The sequence below is a fragment of the Erpetoichthys calabaricus genome, chromosome 11 (genome assembly GCF_900747795.2).
Source record: "Erpetoichthys calabaricus chromosome 11, fErpCal1.3, whole genome shotgun sequence".
In the NCBI taxonomy this organism is placed as follows: domain Eukaryota; kingdom Metazoa; phylum Chordata; class Cladistia; order Polypteriformes; family Polypteridae; genus Erpetoichthys; species Erpetoichthys calabaricus.
In genome coordinates, this window is record NC_041404.2 from 91192405 (window position 1) to 91212003 (window position 19599).

At 39.6% G+C, this 19599-nt stretch overlaps 1 protein-coding gene across 2 annotated transcripts in view; it reads right to left on the minus strand.

The window, feature by feature from the left end:
• LOC114642385 (proline-rich protein 12-like) overlaps positions 1 to 19599 on the minus strand; it is a 200569-nt gene that overhangs the window by 78590 nt on the left and 102380 nt on the right. The window contains exons 3-9 of one of the 2 annotated variants that reach the window (XM_051933684.1): positions 17090 to 17251; positions 12759 to 16966; positions 9664 to 10057; positions 9358 to 9570; positions 8724 to 9130; positions 8486 to 8602; positions 632 to 765 (exon numbers count right to left, since the gene is read on the minus strand). In XM_051933684.1, the coding sequence (XP_051789644.1) occupies positions 632 to 765; positions 8486 to 8602; positions 8724 to 9130; positions 9358 to 9570; positions 9664 to 10057; positions 12759 to 16966; positions 17090 to 17251 (5635 nt within the window). Of the gene's footprint in view, positions 1 to 631; positions 766 to 8485; positions 8603 to 8723; positions 9131 to 9357; positions 10058 to 12758; positions 16967 to 17089; positions 17252 to 19599 lie in introns of both variants that reach the window. The other variant, XM_051933683.1, reaches the window with a different exon arrangement.

The following is a 19599-nucleotide window of genomic DNA, read 5'->3' on the forward strand; positions in this document are numbered from 1 at the left end:
ATTAAGATACATAAAAAATGTAGTGCAATATAAAGAGGAGATGACAGGCATGTCTGCATTCTTTTATACATTTGTTCACAGAACGTTTTTGAATATGTGCTATTTATTCAGTGTAACAGTGGAGCAATAAATGCAATTTAACTTTAAAAATGAGACATTGCTCTCTGTAATACATTAAAACTATGAGCTACTAGCCGAAAGAGAGAATCTTTTTTGCTCTGTTTCACAATTAAACATAGACAAAAAGGCCAGTTATAATAATGTTACTATTTCATATCACAAAACTGCTAGAAAACCCAGTTGTTAGCAATGATACAGAAATTACCAATGACCAGCCTGTGAAGAAAAAGATTCTGAATCTTGTCATTTTTCAAAAATAAATTTAGTTAAAGAGTTCTGTGTGTTATTAAATGGGGATTACAAATTTTAATTGTTTCAAAAATTGCCGCTTATATGCAGTAAACACGTAAATGAAAGTAAGGGTACAGGAAATGGGTTAGAAACTCTGATTTCACAGAGTCAATACTACTTTCTGATTAAAAACAACAGGCCTATAGACAAATATTTTGCTGTTACTATTCAGACATTTAAATATTTACTACTGCTCCAAGCTAATTTATCTTGTTGTTACCTAAGGGACTGAAGGGGCCGGTGCCATGGTTTTCTGGAACACACACGAACATAGTCCTTCTTGTTAACATTCTCCAGGAACTTCACATAAAGGCGCTGATAACGATTTTTAGCATCACCAAAATAGCCCAGGTACTGAACAGTGAAACAAACAGAGAAAAAGGAGAGAGATTCTTATCACCACAATATAAATGGTAGGGTAAATGAGACAGTAATCAGAAAGACAAAACTAAACAGATGACAGGTGGTGTTGTTCTTCTTCATTAAAAAAGAAAAAGTGCGTCTGCCAAGTTGATATTTTAGGGAATTAAAATAAACCTTTGCATTTACATCCAAAATAAAAGAGAATTTGGTGTGAGCCTACTTTTCTTACCATCGCATAGCTGATTTGCACTGTAGACTGTGGTACAAAAATAATGTAACAAGTATGTGCTTAAAGATTTATGGAATATAGTGGTCCACAAAGGTTTATGCCACCAATTTCATTTTATGACACACCATGAATTAACTGTACCATATACATATACTTCTTTAAATTGTCACTTCACATAACTGCATATGAAGAGTGGGTTAGCAAAAGGAAAATTATATTTAATATAAATGAGTATTAGGAAGTCACTTTAAGTAACATTTTTGCAAATACATAAAAACGATGAGCATCTTGCTGTCCACGAAATGCTAAAAAGTCAGAACAACTGAATGTAACAAACAAATTGGAATTATTTTCTTTTTTTTCCTATTTTACTTTTCCAATCACTTTGCTTTTGGTAATATTCTTACTTATGACCTTGATACTCATACTGTTCTAAGTACGTATGTCTAAGCTGAAAGTATAGACAGGAAGGAATATTAGTCATTTTGGGTTATAGCTGATCATACTATATTGATGTGTTCTTTGTCACAGAATGTTTAAGTGGTTTACGGCATGCATATAAAGTAAAAACAAACTATCTGTTGTTTTAATTTCAGATCATATATTTGTATGTACGAATCTTAGTTTTAGTAAAATGTTATTCTTTCTAAATCTATACGACTTCTGTCAAATGTTTCCTAAAATAAAGCAATGGATCAAACTTATCTTGTTCTGTTATAGAAATTCTTCGCCTCCTAATTACGGGATTGGTTCAAACTTTCTCACACAATACAGTATCCCTAGTGCTTCTTTTCAAAACAGTCAATAAACAACCCATTCATCCATCTAGCAAGCTGCTTATCCTTGTCAAAGTTGTGAGGAAGCAGGCAACTGGGACAAGAAAAGAATTATATATTGCACAAATCAAACTGGATGCCACATATCAAAAGTCAAAAAGGGAGACTACAGTGCCATAAGTATGTGTAAGACATTTAAAGTTTTACAACATGTCTAAGTCTAAAGTTACTAGGGGAGTAATTTGTGATTTTTAATTTGTATTTTTATTTTAAAAGGAAAGCAAGTTTAAACCCCAGCATCATGGGTTTTCCTAAAATTGAAGCATGAATATGGCAAATCATAACATAAAAACATATATCACTACATTTAATTAAAAATAATAATCAAAGGGTCAATGTACAGTAATGGGCTTCCCTAAGGAGTAATGCTGACTAGTAAGCATAATAAAACAACATAATATACACGGACACTACTATCTTTATAAAGTATTCATATAGATTCACAAACATGCATATGAAAAATACTTTAGTTATTTTTAATTGTAACAATATGTATATAAAGCATTCTCTATAAAAATTATGTAAAGAAGAGTTTCTGTTCTGTTATTAAGCTATTTTAATTTTGCATACCATATTAAACTAACCTTTTAAAAAGAACAAATTAAAATGTATTGTGGAAGACTTTTGCCTACTGGTATTCTTTCTCAGAAAGCAACTATGTTCCAGATAAAGACTTTTCAATACTACTGAAAAAGTATTATTGACACAGAAATACCATTTATTTAATTTAAATATACTACTTTACCCAATGAATGTTGTAATTAATTTACTTTTCTTCTTATTTCCTGCTTTCTAAAATGGAGGCACTGTAAAAAGTTTCCAAAATACTTAAGCTCCTCTCAAACAAAAGATTAGTGATAGCATAGAATATGTAAACAACCAGAGATATTTCAGGGAAGGAATACAACAGTGTCATTATGCAGCAAAGCATATAACAGGACATTCTTTAAGCTGGTAGTGAGAAGAAGCATTTCAAAGCAGATAAAATTGTAACAAGGATTTTGCCAAACCTAAGGAATCTGAATATTGTGCAAAAGCGTCAGATTTGTAATAAAAGAAAGACAGCTCAGTCTTAGAACAATACTTTAGTGTGCTTTTGTCTGTATGTCTGTTCAATCAGAAGCCTAGTTAAACAATGATGTCAACTACATTAAGTAAACTCAAGCAATATAACCTTAAATTGTGATGGCTTAAAAGGAATTAAAATTTTACTAATAATGCATGAAATGCAAGATTAATAAGAGAATTTGAAAATAGAAATACAAAAACCACTGAAAAAGTTATTTTAAGTTATATCTTTATATATAATATGTTACCGTGGCTGTTCGTTTACCTGTCCAGGATTTTAAATCACCTGTAGCTCGCAAACCGTTTGACCTAGTGACATGAAATTTGGTACACATATACTACATGTTGTCTACTTTATGCTTTCGGGGTGATGATTTACCTCCAAGGTTATTCCTCTTATTTTTATTTTATTGTATAATCAACTCTCAGTAGTGCCCAGCAGGGCGGCCGTGCTGCGCATGTGTACGGGCGCCATTCTTATTCCCTACCACCTTTGCCGTCATTTCCCCCTACCTCTTCATATCTTAAAACATTCTTGAGGCAGATTGAAGACTTAAGTGCCAGCTTAAGTGAAAAATAAAAAAAAAACGTACTAAGTAATTGCAACACAAACAATGAATTAATCAGTTTTAACGCGAAAAGATGCACACGAAAGAAGAGAAGAAGCGGGCCGCTAGGGTGGAGAAAAGAAGAGCTGCTCAGAAAGCAGCAAGCGCATCAACCTCTGAGCAAACGAATGCTAAACATACAGAGAAAGAGTATGAAAACTAGGAGTGCTCAAGTCAAGTGTATTCACTGCATGTTATTGTGCAGTGCACCATTACTGGTATTTGTATTATATGGTCATACAATCAATATGAATGCCAATGTGGAAAACTAGTGTGGGTTATCTAGTTATATGTGGTGTAGTAGCTCAGACAATGCACTTTAAAACCCAAGGGAGCCAGCCCAATCCCCACCTCTGACTCACTTTGTGACCCTGTGCAAGTTCCTCAAACTGCCACTATGTCAGCTGTAAAGATATAAAAAAAAATATAAAAAACTACAAAATCATCTAAAAATTCTTCCCAACAACTATATCAGTGCCATAAATACAATAAGAAGTTCACTACACAGGATTGTCTGACTAAACACAACAAACCTCATTCACAACTCTTGCAATGCAACATCTGCAATGCGACATCTGCAAAGCAACGTTTCCAAACCAACTCAGTCTCAGCAGACATACACACAATCCTCTTCCCGTTACCACAGGTACTTCTTCACCTAATTCCTGTCTTCCCGTCCAAAAGTACAACACTGGGACTCCAGACCAGCAGTGCAAACACTGTCATGCACTATACTGGCCTGCTGAGCGTAATACATCCAAAAAGTACTCAAGGTGCTGCCACAACGGTAAAGTAGGTTTACCACCTTTGCAGGAGCCACCTGTGTCTTTACAACAGCTTCTTACACAGCAAACATCAGAAGCTAAAAATTATTGTGAACATATTCGAGAATACAACTCTTCTCTAGTATTTGCTTCCATGGGTGCACAGATAACTCAACCTCCTGGCCACGGACCATACTGTTTTAAATTCACAGGCAAATTTATCACCAAATCTCTCCACTATACGCTAACACTTCTACCTTTCCAGGATATGGACAGTTGTATGTTTTTGACACAGCGCAAGCTACTGAAGTACGCTTACAAGATAAAGCAAACTCTGCATGCAGTGAAAATTTACTTCTCCAGCTAGATTCCATGCTCAGAACCATCAACCCCTTCACTAAATCATACAAACACATGAATCAAATCGCTCAGTCCAATCCAACAGCATCTGTACGAATGGTTTTCAAGGAAAACCCTAGGCAGAATTTACGACGATACAATGCCCCGACATGTCACACTGATGTTGCAGCGATTTTCTTCAGAGAAGATGGCGAACCGCCTGCTGAAAGGGACATTTGCATCTATCCCATAGGCAACTCCTGTAAACAGATTTCCACGCGCAATATGAATTGCGATCCTATGGTTTACCCACTTTTATTCCCTTATGGAGACATTGGCTGGCACAAAGATTTACAACATGTTCCCGATAAAAGAACCGCCAAGCGAATAAGGCTTACTCAATTCCAATTTTACGCATACAGATTAGCAATGAGGAATACATTTAGTATTTTGCACTCAAGAGGCAAACTATTCCAACAGTACATTGTAGATGTGAATGTTAAAACAGAGGGCGCGTGTCTCAATTATCTCAGATTACATCAACAAGATCTGCGCGTGGAACAATACAAAGCAAACGCTGAAAATAACAACGTATGTGTAGGCAAAATGATCATATTACCGTCCACATTTCCAGCAAGTCCAAGATACATGCAACAAAACTATCAGGATGCCATGGTAATAGTACGTAAATTCAGAAAGCTTGATTTATTTATCACTTTCACATGTAATCCTGCTTGGCCGGAAATTCTACATGCACAGTCGGATACCCAAAGACCAGAGCACAGACCTGATACCAGTCTTCAGCCACAGTCAGTTGTACGTGGCTTTTTCTAGGGTTAAATCTTCGACTCATTATCTGTCTTCTCCACCAAAACACCTATGCACAACTGCGTATTTCAAGAAGTATTTATTTCTTCTTGCTTTCTGAATTCCTTTCTCACCGTTTTCCGTTCCTATTCTTACACCGGCGTATGCTACGGCGGGCATTGGCTAGTCTACAATATTTGTTCAAGAAAACTAGTAATTCATGCATTACCAATTGGTAAACAAAATACATTCAGGTAAATTTTCTCACCAAAGTTCCTCAGAAAAATTGTTTTTGTAATGTGAATGTCCATATTTGCATGCACTTTGTCGTGTTTCTAAAACACAGAAGTATGTACGGTATTATTTACAACGTTAACCGTATTAACTGATAGGGAACTAGCTTTGCCTATTACTTACACAACTCATACAATATACAATATGGCAAAGCCATATTTCAGATGATTACTCCATTAACAATGTATGGAGTGCGAGAAAAACGTTTTTGGTCAAGAAAATAAAAATTTTAGGCTATACAGATTTTGCAATAAAATTATTAGTGCAATACATTCTTGTGAAAAAGGTACTTTAAGCAATGTAATATAGTATGTAATTATTTTGGGGGAAAAAACATTTCTACAATAAAAACTTTACATTTTGGATATGTTAACTTGCTCTAGAGAGAGAAGGGTTGTAAAGACTCTGAAGAAGGTAGACTCTGGGGAAAAAAAGATTTTCTATTTTCCTGAAGTTCCTAAACTGAGGAGAAGATTCATAATGATGCTAGACGTGCATCAAAAGCAACTATTGAAAGAATAACTAAGAATGCCTGTGAATGTAAAAGGTGCTCAATCAAGACACAACCTTGAAAATCTGTAGCATATCTTGACGATTGCAGGCCATAGACTATATCTCCAACCATAACTTGAACAATTCTTTGACAATGAAATGGAAAACAACTGTTACATAACAATAAGGGAAGATATCTCTCTATTATAAAAGAAAATCTTGAGACGAGACTTTTGCCAAGAGATTTTTTCAAATCCTGCCCTCCTCTCAACCATTTTCAACCACGGTCCTCTGACCTCTCATTCGTGTGAATGCTTTTGTCAGACGCAGTTGTCTCAGCTCTTTATTAATTTTTACATTTTCCTCACTTTAAGTTCCCAATAAAAGACTTATGTCCAAATTTTATTGAAGAATTTCATCCTGAAGGGTTATCAACAGAAGAAATGAGTACACGGGCAATCCTAGCACAGAGAAACGATGAAGTCAAATGAATTAATGTGAAAATTGTCAATCGGTTACACGGCAAATTGGTTAAATGCGTATCAATAGGCTACGCTCAAACAGTTGGTGGTGAGGTTGTGGAAGATGAAAACATCAACTTACTATATCCCATAGAATATCTATAACCGTTAACACTGCCAGGTCTTCCACCGGCTGAATTATTGGTGAAATAAGGATGTATCATAATATTATTGTGTGATTTATGTTCCTGTTAGAATAGCTTTTGCTTTGATAATTAACAAATCACAGGGACAAACATTCGAAAAAGTTGGTTTATTTATTAGAGAGAAAGAAACAATATTCACTCACATCGTGACAACGCAACATATAACTGCCCGTAAGTCCAAACATGGAACCAAAATTCAATACGATATTGACGAAAAGTTAAATCAAAAAATTGTTTTTACCGAAGTTTTACAGTAAAAGTGTAAAGTTTAAAAAGTATTTACGTGTTAATTTCAAATCCAAACAGAATGAAAAGGTATAACGCAATGAATACCTCTAGTGCAACATGAAACATAATTTTCTTTCAATTTATTACGTTTTACTATGGTTAATTACTTGCTGTAAGGTAAAATAGTTCTACTATGCATATGTCACAATTCCCATGAAAATAACAATCTGTTTAAATTGTACATTTGCATCCCCATAAGCGAGCAGCAGATCTGAGAAATGGCTAGCGCTTAGCGCCCGCCTGCAGGTTGGCGAACGAAGTGAGCAGGGGGTAGAGCCCCCAAGTATTGCCAAAATAAAAAGTCTAAAAGTTGGTTTGAAAAATAAAAATGTGACAATTTTTATCTTATCCTACATATACTTTATTAACAAGCAACACATGTCTTTGATGTCATGCTGCTGACCCTACTAACCTACTAGTTTCAGCTTTATATCTGCAATTTCAAAAGTGTGTGATCTCCACCTCAATCTATGAATTCATCTATTTAGCTTTATGTTTTCAACATGTCATTTATTTCAGCTCACTTAGTACAATCTCTTGTTTTGCAACTTTAGGATAGCTATAAAGCTGCTATTAAGATTATAATAATTTATACAGTGCTCTGCTCTGGAGGTTTTCATAGCTACTGTTGGACCCAGGGTCAAACTTTTATATTCCATCGTAACCATCAATGTTTGTCTGGAACATGATGCATTCTTGAGTGCTTACAAAGAGCCTGGGAAAGACAAATCATGACTAGAAACTTGATTTTCACATCTTTGTTATTATTTATTCATTAATAACGTAATGCTTTAAAAGAACTAAAATAAATACACTAGCTACATGTACACATGCATAGGTTCAATGACCATCAAGCCATAGTTTCTACTTCAAATTCTAAACATAGAATTTTAGAAATTGATTGCATAAATATTTGATAATTCCTGTCAAGAAATTAATATTGGTTTAAACATTATGTGGAGGCAAACACCTGCTAGTTTGTGGGTAGTAATTAAAGCAAAAACCAGCAAACTTTGCGCAGTGTACACTTGTGCTGTTGCACACAAAGATGCCAGCAACTCTGTTTAATGTTTGTCAGAAAATATTTAAGTAATAAACCATTAATAAGGATTGTATGCAAAAGTGAATGAGTTCAGTCTAGTTTGTTTTCAGGATTTCGGGTTTTTACACGATGCCTTAAAGGATGAAGCCACTGGGAACAGGATTATCAAGTTCACGCTTTAAACCGACAGTCACATGGATGTCTTATCACTGGATATGTGCCTCTTGGGTTTTTCTTGTATATATTTTAAAAAGCTCAGGCACTTTCTTGTACTTACATTGCTTGTGGCACAAAACTGTCGCTGGCCATCTTTGATCTCCGGTGTAAACTTCTGTAGCAAAGCTTTCTGTACTCGCCAAATTGGAGGTGGCTCCCGACCTGTCTGAAGAGCCAACTGGAAGAGGTAGAGGGACGGTGGAGGAGAAAAGAAAAACACTACCTAAATGGTCTGGGAATACACGTATTACTAAGTGATTCTGAACACCATACAGACAAGCAAGAATTTACTCTGTTACCTTAAGAGTTTGAATATCTTCAACTCGTACAACAAACTCATCCCTTTCTCTGAAGATGCCTTCACCACCACTCTCGGCCTCCTCATCTTCAGACTCACCACATATGGCTGCTGTATCCTGTTTTTTGGCGAGATGTAAGGGCCTTGAGTCAGGGGACTCCTCGGGGGTCTGGGGTGAGGGCTCAGCTTCTGCAGGAGGAAGCTCTGGTACTGAATCATGAGGAGAAGGTGGGGACTCAGAGTCTTCTAAAGCTGGGGGAGGAGGAGACGGGGCTGGTGGTTGCTCAGGTATGGGGGTATTATTTGGCTCTGGGGGCTCATTTTCCACAGTTTCCTCTGGGATGGCTTTAGAATCACGATTTTCACAACACACATTTGTTGTTATGGTGGCTGGCTCTTCAGGAGCATCTATGAGAGAAGGAGAGAACACAAGGCACAGAGAACAAGAGAAACATGACTGACGAGAGCTGTTGCTTAAAACTGGCAAAGAGAAGTGCAAATACTGATTGCGTCCGCTTCAGCCATCTTTAGTTGCAGTGAAAGACTGATACCTACAGGTAATCAGCATACTGGAATATATAAAAAAACATTAATAACATTAAGGAAGCGTTCAAATTTAAGGATAACACACATACCAGATTCTGGGCTATCTTGCGGTTCTGGAGAGTTGCTGGCTGCACTGCTGGGCTCTGATACTGCGTCAGTTGATGCAGAGGTGGTAGGAGGGTTTGGTGCACTGGCTGGAGTTGCCGTCACACTGGTCAGCTGCGGGTGATCATAAAGAGCAGAGATGGCAGAGGAGATGCTCTTCTGAAGATCTTGGTTCTTGCTAACCGAGTCCTCTTCATCTGAAGAAAAAGACGGTAGAGTTTCCAGATTGCGTTTCAGCTCTTCATCCAATCTTTTGCATGGGCTAGGACAGTTCAAACCTAGACTGTCACCTTCTGAGCTGTCCAGGCCTCCTGCACTCAGTACTGGCGGGCTGCCAAATGGAGCTCCACCAGCCTGCTGTCCGGATGGTGAAGGACGACCACCCTTTCCAGGGCTAGCTGATCCAGAGGATGGAAGCTGCTGCCGTTTCCCAGACTTCAAGAAGTCTAGGAACGAGGCCATGAACCCCGATTTCATTTCTGGTTGCTTCTCCTCTACCTCCTGTACCTTCAGTTTAATCTTCTCCTGAGTCCGGTTGAGATCCAAACCTGGGCCAGGGCTTAATCCCAAAGCAGCAGCTGCCGCTGCCGAGTTATCAGACAGAGAAGGGTCTGAACCACTAAGAGGGTCAGAATGAACTAGCGGATGCTGTTCATCGGTGGGCTTAGGGAGGGCAAGTTTGATCTGAGACAAAATAGAAAAAGACGAAAAAAGTTAAAAGAAAAAACATATTAAGAAAAAACTTTTAACATTATTTTAGGGAAAAAAGAAAAACAGCCAAGATATGCAATTAATACCAAGAATTTCTGCGTACATGATAGAACCCTTTGCATGATTAATGTGAATATTAAAACTCAGACCACAGATTAAAATATGCACCTGATAAGTATGGAATGAGAAAATTAATTCATTAACAAAGACCTCCCTATGCGGGTTTTTCTGACTTTCAAAAACAAAACTTAAGCATTACATAATATTATATATTATTTCCGTGGATGTCTGTATGAATGTAATATTTCTACAAAATACAAAAAGTATTCACCCTCTCAGAAGCATCTGTGAGAGAAGTAGAGAACACAAGGCACAGAACAAGAGAAACAGGACTATTTATTTACACGACTCTTTATTTCAACGCATTGTATTTAATTTAGATTTTTCTGACATTGATCAACACAAAAAAGGCTGCATAGTGGTCTAAATTAATTACAAATATAAAATAACTGACTGCATACGTATTTACCCCTTTAATGTGGCACACCTAAATCATCACTGGTGCAGCCACTTGGTTTTAGAAGTCACATAATTAGTTTAATGGAGATCACCTATCTGTAGTCAAAGGGTTTCAACTGATTGTAGTATAAATGCACCTGTACATAGAAGGGCAAACTTGAACCAGCATCATGGCTTAACTTACACAATGAAGAAAAAAAACCACTCCAAGTGACTCTAATTGAAAAGCACAAATGAGGGGACAGATACAAGAAATATCTAAGTCAATGGGAGTATAGTTAAATTACTCATTTAGAAACTCAGAGTATGGCATAGATGTAAATTTGCCTAGAGTATGCCATCCACAAATACTGAGTAATAATATAAGACTTTGAAAGAGTTACAAGCTAGAGTGGAAAACTATTGTTTTAACAAAAAAATGTATCCGACATCTCATCTATAGTTTGCCAGAAGGTGCATGGGAGACTGAAGCCAGCTAGAAGGTAGTTCCATGGTCTAATGAGGCCAGAATTGAGGTGTTCAAATGCTATGCCATTATCAAATATACACTATCCCCAATGTGAAGCATGGTGGTGGCTGTAGCATGCTGTGCGGATGTTTCTCTGCAGCAAGCCCTGGAAGGCATGTGAGGGTTGGATTTAAGAAGTTATGGCTGGACTTGAAAAAAGTTGTTCATTCAAGATCCCCATGCAACATGACAGTGCTTGACTGTGAAAAACTCTATATGTGCAAAACTGATAAAGGCCTGTTCACATAGACTCAAAGCTGTTGTGTCCATCAAAGTTGAATCAACTAAATAATAACTTGAAGGGGGTGAATACTTATGACATGAATTAAATTGCATTTTACATTTGTTATTAATTTTATATCAGTTTGCCAAAGTCTGTTTTCACTTTAACATTAAACAAGTGTTTTTCTGCTGATCAATGTAAAAAAGACAAATTAGGTATGAAAACTTCCAAGGGGTGGAATAATTTTTATAAGAACTATAATCTAACACTCATTACTGACCAAAAACCTTAGGCTTACTCAAAAAAGAACATTTCTTTCAAAGCTAGTTATGTGGGTAGTAAGTTTTCATTTTCTCGTAAAAGCATTATATACTGTAATATAATAAACACTGATACAATGAAAAATAGCATAAATGTTTTGTGCCTTTAAAAACAAGTCATTATGTTTTTGGCCTCCCTTAGAATGTAGGTTTAGAATGAGGTTGGGGCTCTGAAGTGGCCAATCTAATATTGTTAAGTGTTCTATGTATAGCCGTCTCCCCTAAATAACTCAGTTGTGTATGCACTAAGTCTGGGGTCACTATGGTTTTTTTTTTTTTAAATCTGTAAGTAATTTTCTCGAAAAGTATAACCTGATGAATCAGATTTTGTTCCTTAACAATCATCATTTCATTTGTTCTGACAAGGTCCCTTACATTGTTGGATAAAGTGCACCCCCAAACTATGCCAGACCTGTCACTGTGCTTCATAAAGACTGCAGACAGTAATCAGAGAACCTTATAATAACTCTTGATCTGAAATGTCAAACAAAATTTTCAAATTTGAACTCATTACTCTAAGACTTTATGGCACTGGTTGCTTTTCCATGCTTTATCGCTTTTATGCATACTGTAATCTCTAAGGTTTGTTGCATTTCTGCAAAAATGTATTTTTTGTACTGTAAAAGAAGTTTTTTTTTTTTTTTTTTTTTTTTAAAGACTTTTTCACACAGTGAAAACATGTCACTTGGTGCCAGATGTTGAGCAACACTTCCCTGGCTTTCCTTCTTTTCCTTAAAGGTTGTGACCTTTATGTCAGATGCAGACAGCACTTCAACTTCCCCTCATCTACCTCCGCTTTTGGTCTTCAACTTCCCCATCTCCATCAAATCCAGAATTAGTATGCTATTGCTTGCCGACTATAACCTTAAACTATGGCATTTAGAATCAAACCTGTGTTATTCTACCAATTTCAGTGGGTATCAATATCTTTTTGGAAAACACAACAAATCCTGGTGACTTTCATTGTCTCGGTCATTTATTCTAATGTTATTGCCTAGTACTAGCACAGTCTTATCCAACAAAACCTAAGACTCAAGTGGCTAAATTAGTTTAAATAAGTGATCACAACACTTGTTCACTCATTGTGAAAGGATTTCATCTTACCTTGAGTGGCTTGAGAGGCTCCATTTTAGCTTGATCAGATACTACTGCACCGACAATCTCTTCTTTTTTTCCGCGTCCTCGACCTCTTCCTCTTGGTTTTTTGATTTCTCCAACTCCACCCATCGTGCCTACTGGTGTTAAAGGGAGAGGACGAATGCGAGGCCTGCCTCTGGGCCTTGGAGGTCCTTCTCTTTTTGGCTTGGTAGGCTTACGGCCCCTTTTCTTTGGGCCATCAGTGATAGGTGGTTGTAGGTGGTGGTAGTTCTGGCTGTTACAGAAATCTAGATCTCCCATCATTGGGCTTAGTGAACCTCTGCCACCACTCTTTCTGCAACTGGATATCAGATCGGGAAGTAAATCTGGCAGTCGTCTACTGTTCAGTCGTATATCTGCAGGTACATCAGCTTTATCCTCATCATCCTCAAACTCATACTCTTGGGCATAAGTCTTCTTGGGGGGTGGTTGGCTTTGGGGATCCCGTCGCTTTAGAAGATGGAAAGAGCTAGTTTTCAAGAGTTTCTTGGGACGTGATGAGCAGAAAATGGGGGAAGTTAGGCCAGGAGTGGTGGACATATGCTTGCTTACAGAGGGTTCTGCCCCACTTCCACCAATCCCAAGGCCAGAAGAACTGGTAGGCTGTGACTGGATAAGGCCTAGCTGTTCTGTATTAACAGTAGAGGGCAGTTCATGTTGTTTAAGTGAATCCAAATCAAGATGCATTGTTGAATGATGATGGCCATTCCCAGAATCTGGACCAGCCATTGCTTGACAATAAGGTGGTCCATATCCACCTGGACCAGTATGAGACATCATATCATAACCAGACGAAGACTTCACCTGGTCTACTACTCCATCTGGACCAGCTCGTCTTCCAACATCCACGTCTCCACCACTGTCTCCCGTTGTCACTCCATCACCTGAAGGGTCACCTACTGGACCACCAGCACCACCACCAGCACAACTACTCTTTGAGTAATCATCACTAGGTCCACAAAACATGTCTTCCATTCCAGGAAAGAAGGAACGGTCTTCATCTTGCAAAAGTGAATCTGGGAAACAGATTGAGGTGAGTGGCACAAATCGCTGCTGAGGCTGTGCTTGCTGCTTGGAACCTGGGGGACTGGAAGGATCAAACTGATGATCTTTACTAGTGTCCATTTGAGTCTGAGGAACCTGCTGTGAACTATCAACCATCCTGTCGGCATCACTTGAAGGTTGAGGTCCCATTTGGTGGTGATGAGTCTGTGGTGGGTGGTGATGGGGCTGAAGGTGGTGGTGGTGATGGTGCTGTTGATGATGATGCTGGGAGTGAGGATTGTGATGTGCAGACAGACTAAGATCGGATTCACCCAAAAATGTCTGCAGGTCCTGGTGTGAAGGTGGACGCATACCTTCCCCCTGCATTACTTCCTGTGGTGAGCGCTGGTGATGCAAACCATGAAGACCATGTGGTGGCCGGTGATGACGACCATGGTGATGCCTGTGGTGGTCTTCAGCTCCTTCTCCATTGGGTGGCTGAGAAATAGAATGAGAGTGATCAAGCAACTGTGATTCAATGGACTGCGAGCGGGAATCCATTGCCTGGGAGCTAGACTGCTGGGGTTGACCCCGAACATGGATATGTAATTGAGCTTCCAAAGCCTGTGACTGCAGCTGAAGCTGAAGCTGGGATGTTGGAGATTGAGAATCGCCTCCACCAGCCCCTGGTGTGCCCATTCCTCCAAGTCTCTGAGCCTCAATTAAGTGGTGATGCTGACTTAGTGGATGCTGTTCCATTGCTTTCCTGGGAGTGTGAGCAAGCACAGACTGAAGCAAATGGGAGTTTGGGGGAGCCTGGGATGCCCCCTGGTGATCAGGAGAAGAGTCAAGGAGTGACATTGCTGCTCCTTGTTGCTGTTGTATAGTATGACTGTCTAGACCCGCAGACTGAGTGTCAGGGACAAGCCTAGGGGCATGCTGGTCTGGAGTTTTACGTAGAAAGAGATCCGATTTTCCTTGCTGCTGTAACAGTTGGTCATTCTGAGCTTTTTTCAATTCCTGAGTATTGTATGGGTCAGTGCGGCTATAGTGCACTACTGAAGCTAAAGAGTCCTGGTCAGTGGGCCGACCACCCCTCTCTTTTTTCTTATCTTTTAGACTTTGATGGTGCAGAGACAACTCCAACTGCCTTTCTAATGAGGGGTTAGCAGAGTTGCTTGCTCCAGTACCAGGCAGAGGCCCATTGTTGGCGCTGTTGGTACGAATTACACTTTGCAATTGATATCTCTCCTCACTTGACTTGCTCATCTCATAAACCAGACCCTTTGCAGCTGCTACACTGTCCTCTGAACAGTCAGATGGCACACTAGGAGGTGGGACCTGCTGCTGGGCGGCTTGCTGACTGGCTGACTGTGGGGTAGGAGGTGGTGGGCTCTGCGATTGAAGGAGGTGCTGAATCAGGAAGTCATCATCATCTTCATCTTCGGGTCTATCCACAGAAGTTGCTACAGCTAGTAGGTCAGACTCAGCTTTAGATTTTGAGCTATGATATGGGGGTCCACCAACACTACGGGCCCTGGAATCTTGGAAGGTTGGTGGTGATCCCAAAAAGGAAGGCGACAGTACTGATGTTAAATATTTTTGGGATGGCACTCCATTTCCGGGTGATTGCGAAGGCTGTGTTGCCCGACTGCTACCTGGTGACTGCAGGCTGGGACGAATGATTGCACCATGAGTAGATCCTGACGGAGAAGGACTAGAGTCTGGAAGGTGAGAAGGAAACCCACCTGAGCCAGCACTGCTTCCTGCTCCTGAACCAGAGCTACCTCCAGAGCCACCAGATGAGCCTCCGCCAACTACAAGACTACCAGAAAGAGCTGGAGAGTGCCCAGTAGCACCATAACCCAATGAAGGACTCCCTGCACCTAAAGATGCCGGTAAACTGGAGTAGCCAGACTCTGGCTGTACTCCCCCATAAACGTCTGTATTAAAACCTTGTCCTGCACCCAAACTGCCATAACCCTTACTACCACCACCAGCTCCTGCACCTCCAGTACCACCTGTAAGATCTTGAGCTTGTGGAGACCCAAATCCTTGAGCATAGCTTTGCTGGGATAACAGAGCTTGTTGGGATGAGGGTGGTTGACCCGGAGAGTATGCAGAGGCCTGTGTAGTAGCCTGCTGTGGTGGGGTCTGGCTGGAAATTACAGACCCTGTCTTGACACTAGCTGGCGAGCCATATCCTGTGACACTTTGGCACGACTTACTGGCGGCCTGAGCAGCAGAAGGACGACCTGCAGAAGATGATGAAGATGAGGAAGAGGTGGGAGTGTGCCGTGAACCCCCAGAAGAGGAGTAGCCCCCACCACCACCTTTCGTCTTTCCTGCACCCCCACCACTATTTGACACACTGGACACTGATCCACCTCCTCCACCAGAGCTGTAAGCAGGGGATGGCTGGATGATAGGTCTGTAGGCTTGTTGGTCTTGGCGTGCCTGCTGGTTAGACTTTGATTGTTGCTGCTGTTGATCAGAGTTGTTGGTGCTGGGTGTTCCACCACTCCCTACAGGACTTTGGTCACCAAGTGGGCTGCAGGACAGGCTGGACCGGTGATGGTGCTGTGACATCTGCTGATAGCTGGCAGCACCACAACTTAAGTAGTGCTGAAGAGAGTGGGCAGCTGATGTGGACAGTTGGGACTGAGATGCAGATGGCCGCTGGTAGTGCTTTATCACGCTATCTTGTCGGGGAATGGCCCGCTCTATACTAGAACTTGGTGGTGGAGCAGTGGAGAAGACAGAGGTATTATATAACTGTGAAGGCTGATCCTGCAACTGGGAAGAAAGCAAGTTGAACTGGGGTGGAGGAAGATGTCGAGATGGTGCAGGAGGTGGAGGAGGAGGATGTGGGGGAGGTGGAGGTGCAGTGTCCTGACCTCCCCTGTAAGCAGTGCCTTGTGAGGACAAAAGCCTGTCAAAACCTAGCGCTGACGCCTGTGGCGGGGTTTTAATGTGAAGAAGTGGGTCATGTGGTGACAACAGACCATTGGAAGTAGGACTGAATGTGGTGGCATCTTGCAGTGACAGTGAGGATGTCACACCCGGAAAACTTCTGCCAGTGAATGATGCTGGATGTTGATAAGCTGACAAAGCTGAAGAAGAAGGGAATGTTCCAGAACCAGGAAGTGCACCAGAGATAAAAAGTTCAGCAGGAGCAGGGGTATGCATGGCTAGAAAAAAAGGCAAATGATACAGTTTTAAAAATGAATACACAATACGCTAAAAGTAAAGCCAACAACAAAAAACATTAAATAAGGCATAAGGGTAAAGAAAGAAAATGTATGTATTTTTACCAGTCTGCCAGGAAGGTGTCCTGAACTGAGAAAGAAGGGAGGATGCCGAGGGACCTGGCTGAGGTCCTCTGGACTCGAGAGCAGAAATGAGGTTCATTACAGAGGCATCAGGGGCCCCAGTTCCAGCGTGGTGCAAACCAGTCTCAAACAAACCTGAGAGGCCTGGGATACACATAGAAAAAGTTTTAAAGTAAGACATCTAACCAAAGCCAACAAAGAAGGAGAAATAATATAATATACTCAAGTACCATAATGCAGATGTTTGTATTTTACAAAGCAAACAGTAAAAATTATAATGATAAACCTTAACATTTCCCAATTAATAACCAATGCCTGTTCTGACCAACTGAAAAGCTTACTTCTGAATTACTTTTTACCTGCAGGCCAATCCCTGACTTTCAAGTCCTTTTTCGTTTACCACATTCAGAAACGCACAAAGACAGCAAGTCAACTGTGTATGACTACCTGCAACAGAAATGTTGCCTGTTGCAGGTAGCAAATTTTTGTGACGTGGTTGCAGATTAAATTAAGAGTGAACAAAGCTTTATATATAAATTAACACACAAGCTGTAAAGGCAGTAGACAGCAGATCAGCAGTCTTTTGTATACATAGCTCTCAAGCATCTCAAAATAATTTACAAATCCTTTTACTCATATTGATAATTTAAAAATAAATGCTTTGTACTTATGTGTACTTGCTTAAATTAAGACAATTCTTAATATCTTTTCTTTTACATGGGCTTGTTGTAAATACAAAGCCAACAGTGTGTGTTTTAAATTTTGGAAATGTACTGTACTGTATTTCATGCAGGCGCAATACAGCTTTCTTGACCTTACTTGTCTAAATATTGAGTACTCATTTATAAAGTATTTCTTTACATAAAAAAGTATAAAGCCCTATTTTTGCCGATCACAAAACACATGTACTTTGGTTGTTTAAACAATATGTTCTGTATTTTTCAAGTCAAAGTTATTTCTTCACAAACATGCATATATATGCATTTGCTATACAAAACAATGTTCTAAAGTTAAGCGTTTTCTATTAATTCTAAAAAATACATAGCTAGTCCTGGGGCCTTACTTATAAAACTTTGCAAAGCTTTGATGTGATTGCTGTTATAATAAACAGTACAAGCCATATACAGTAATCCCTCGCTATATCGCGCTTCGCCTTTCGCGGCTTCACTCCATCGCGGATTTTATATGTAAGCATATTTAAATATATATCGCGGATTTTTCGCTGCTTCGCGGGTTTCTGCGGACAATGGGTCTTTTAATTTCTGGTACATGCTTCCTCAGTTGGTTTGCCCAGTTGATTTCATACAAGGGACGCTATTGGCAGATGGCTGAGAAGCTACCCAGCTTACTTTTCTCTTTCTCTTGCGCATACTTAAGCCAAACAGCCCTATTGATTTGTTTGCCAGAGATTGTTTTCTCTATCTATGTGACATTCTGTGCTCCTGACATGCACTCCTTTGAAAAGGAAGATATGTTTGCATTCTTTTAATTGTGAGACGGAACTGTCATCTCTGTCTTGTCATGGAGCAGTTTAAACTTTTGAAAAAGAGACAAATGTTTGTTTGCAGTGTTTGAATAACGTTCCTGTCTCTCTACAACCTCCTGTGTTTCTGCGCAAATCTGTGACCCAAGCATGACAATATAAAAATAACCATATAAACATATGGTTTGTACTTCGCGGATTTTCTTATTTCGCGGGTGGCTCTGGAACGCAACCCCCGCGATGGAGGAGGGATTACTGTATGCCATATATGAGGGTACAGTAAGCAACCATGCACAGCACCATCACGCCTTACAAAGCTACTTTGCACAAAAATAAATGAAATACAGAAACAGAAGTTTTACAAGCATCGTGAATGGTTTATGCATTAATGGAAAGTAACTGTTTACAAAAGCAGCTTCATTCTCGGTAGGGGCCCTTATTGCAATATAAGTATAGTAAATTGCTGCAACTATGATAGGAGAACCAGAAAATGCTGCAAACTGCTTTTATATTGTCAAAAACATGTGTATATACACCCACACCATACAGAAACTGGATATAGTGCCTCACTGATCAGTTAATGGCTTCCAGCACAGCAGGCATAATGGAGTGAAGCTTGCCTCTAGGATGCAAATCAGTACACGTCAACTGTCTTAGCTTGAAAAATGGATGCATTTGGTTTAAGTTTTAATGCTTTTATTTGCTGCTGAAGTCTACATTTAACCCTATGGGGCACGAAACAGTCAGGACAGACTGCAATTTTTTAAATTTAATGAAAACGCTCAAGTTTAGAACATAATTTCATATATATATATATATATATATATATATATGGACAACACTGCAAATCAGTTATACTCTTAAAGACTGAGGAATTGACAGTTGATCATAATGCAGTGTGATGTTACCTATCACACAAGTTACCTCAGTTGCATCTATCCACTTAATGTTTACTTCAACTAATTGGGTACAAAACCTATTTTACTCGCATCTCATAATGACCTTTTCA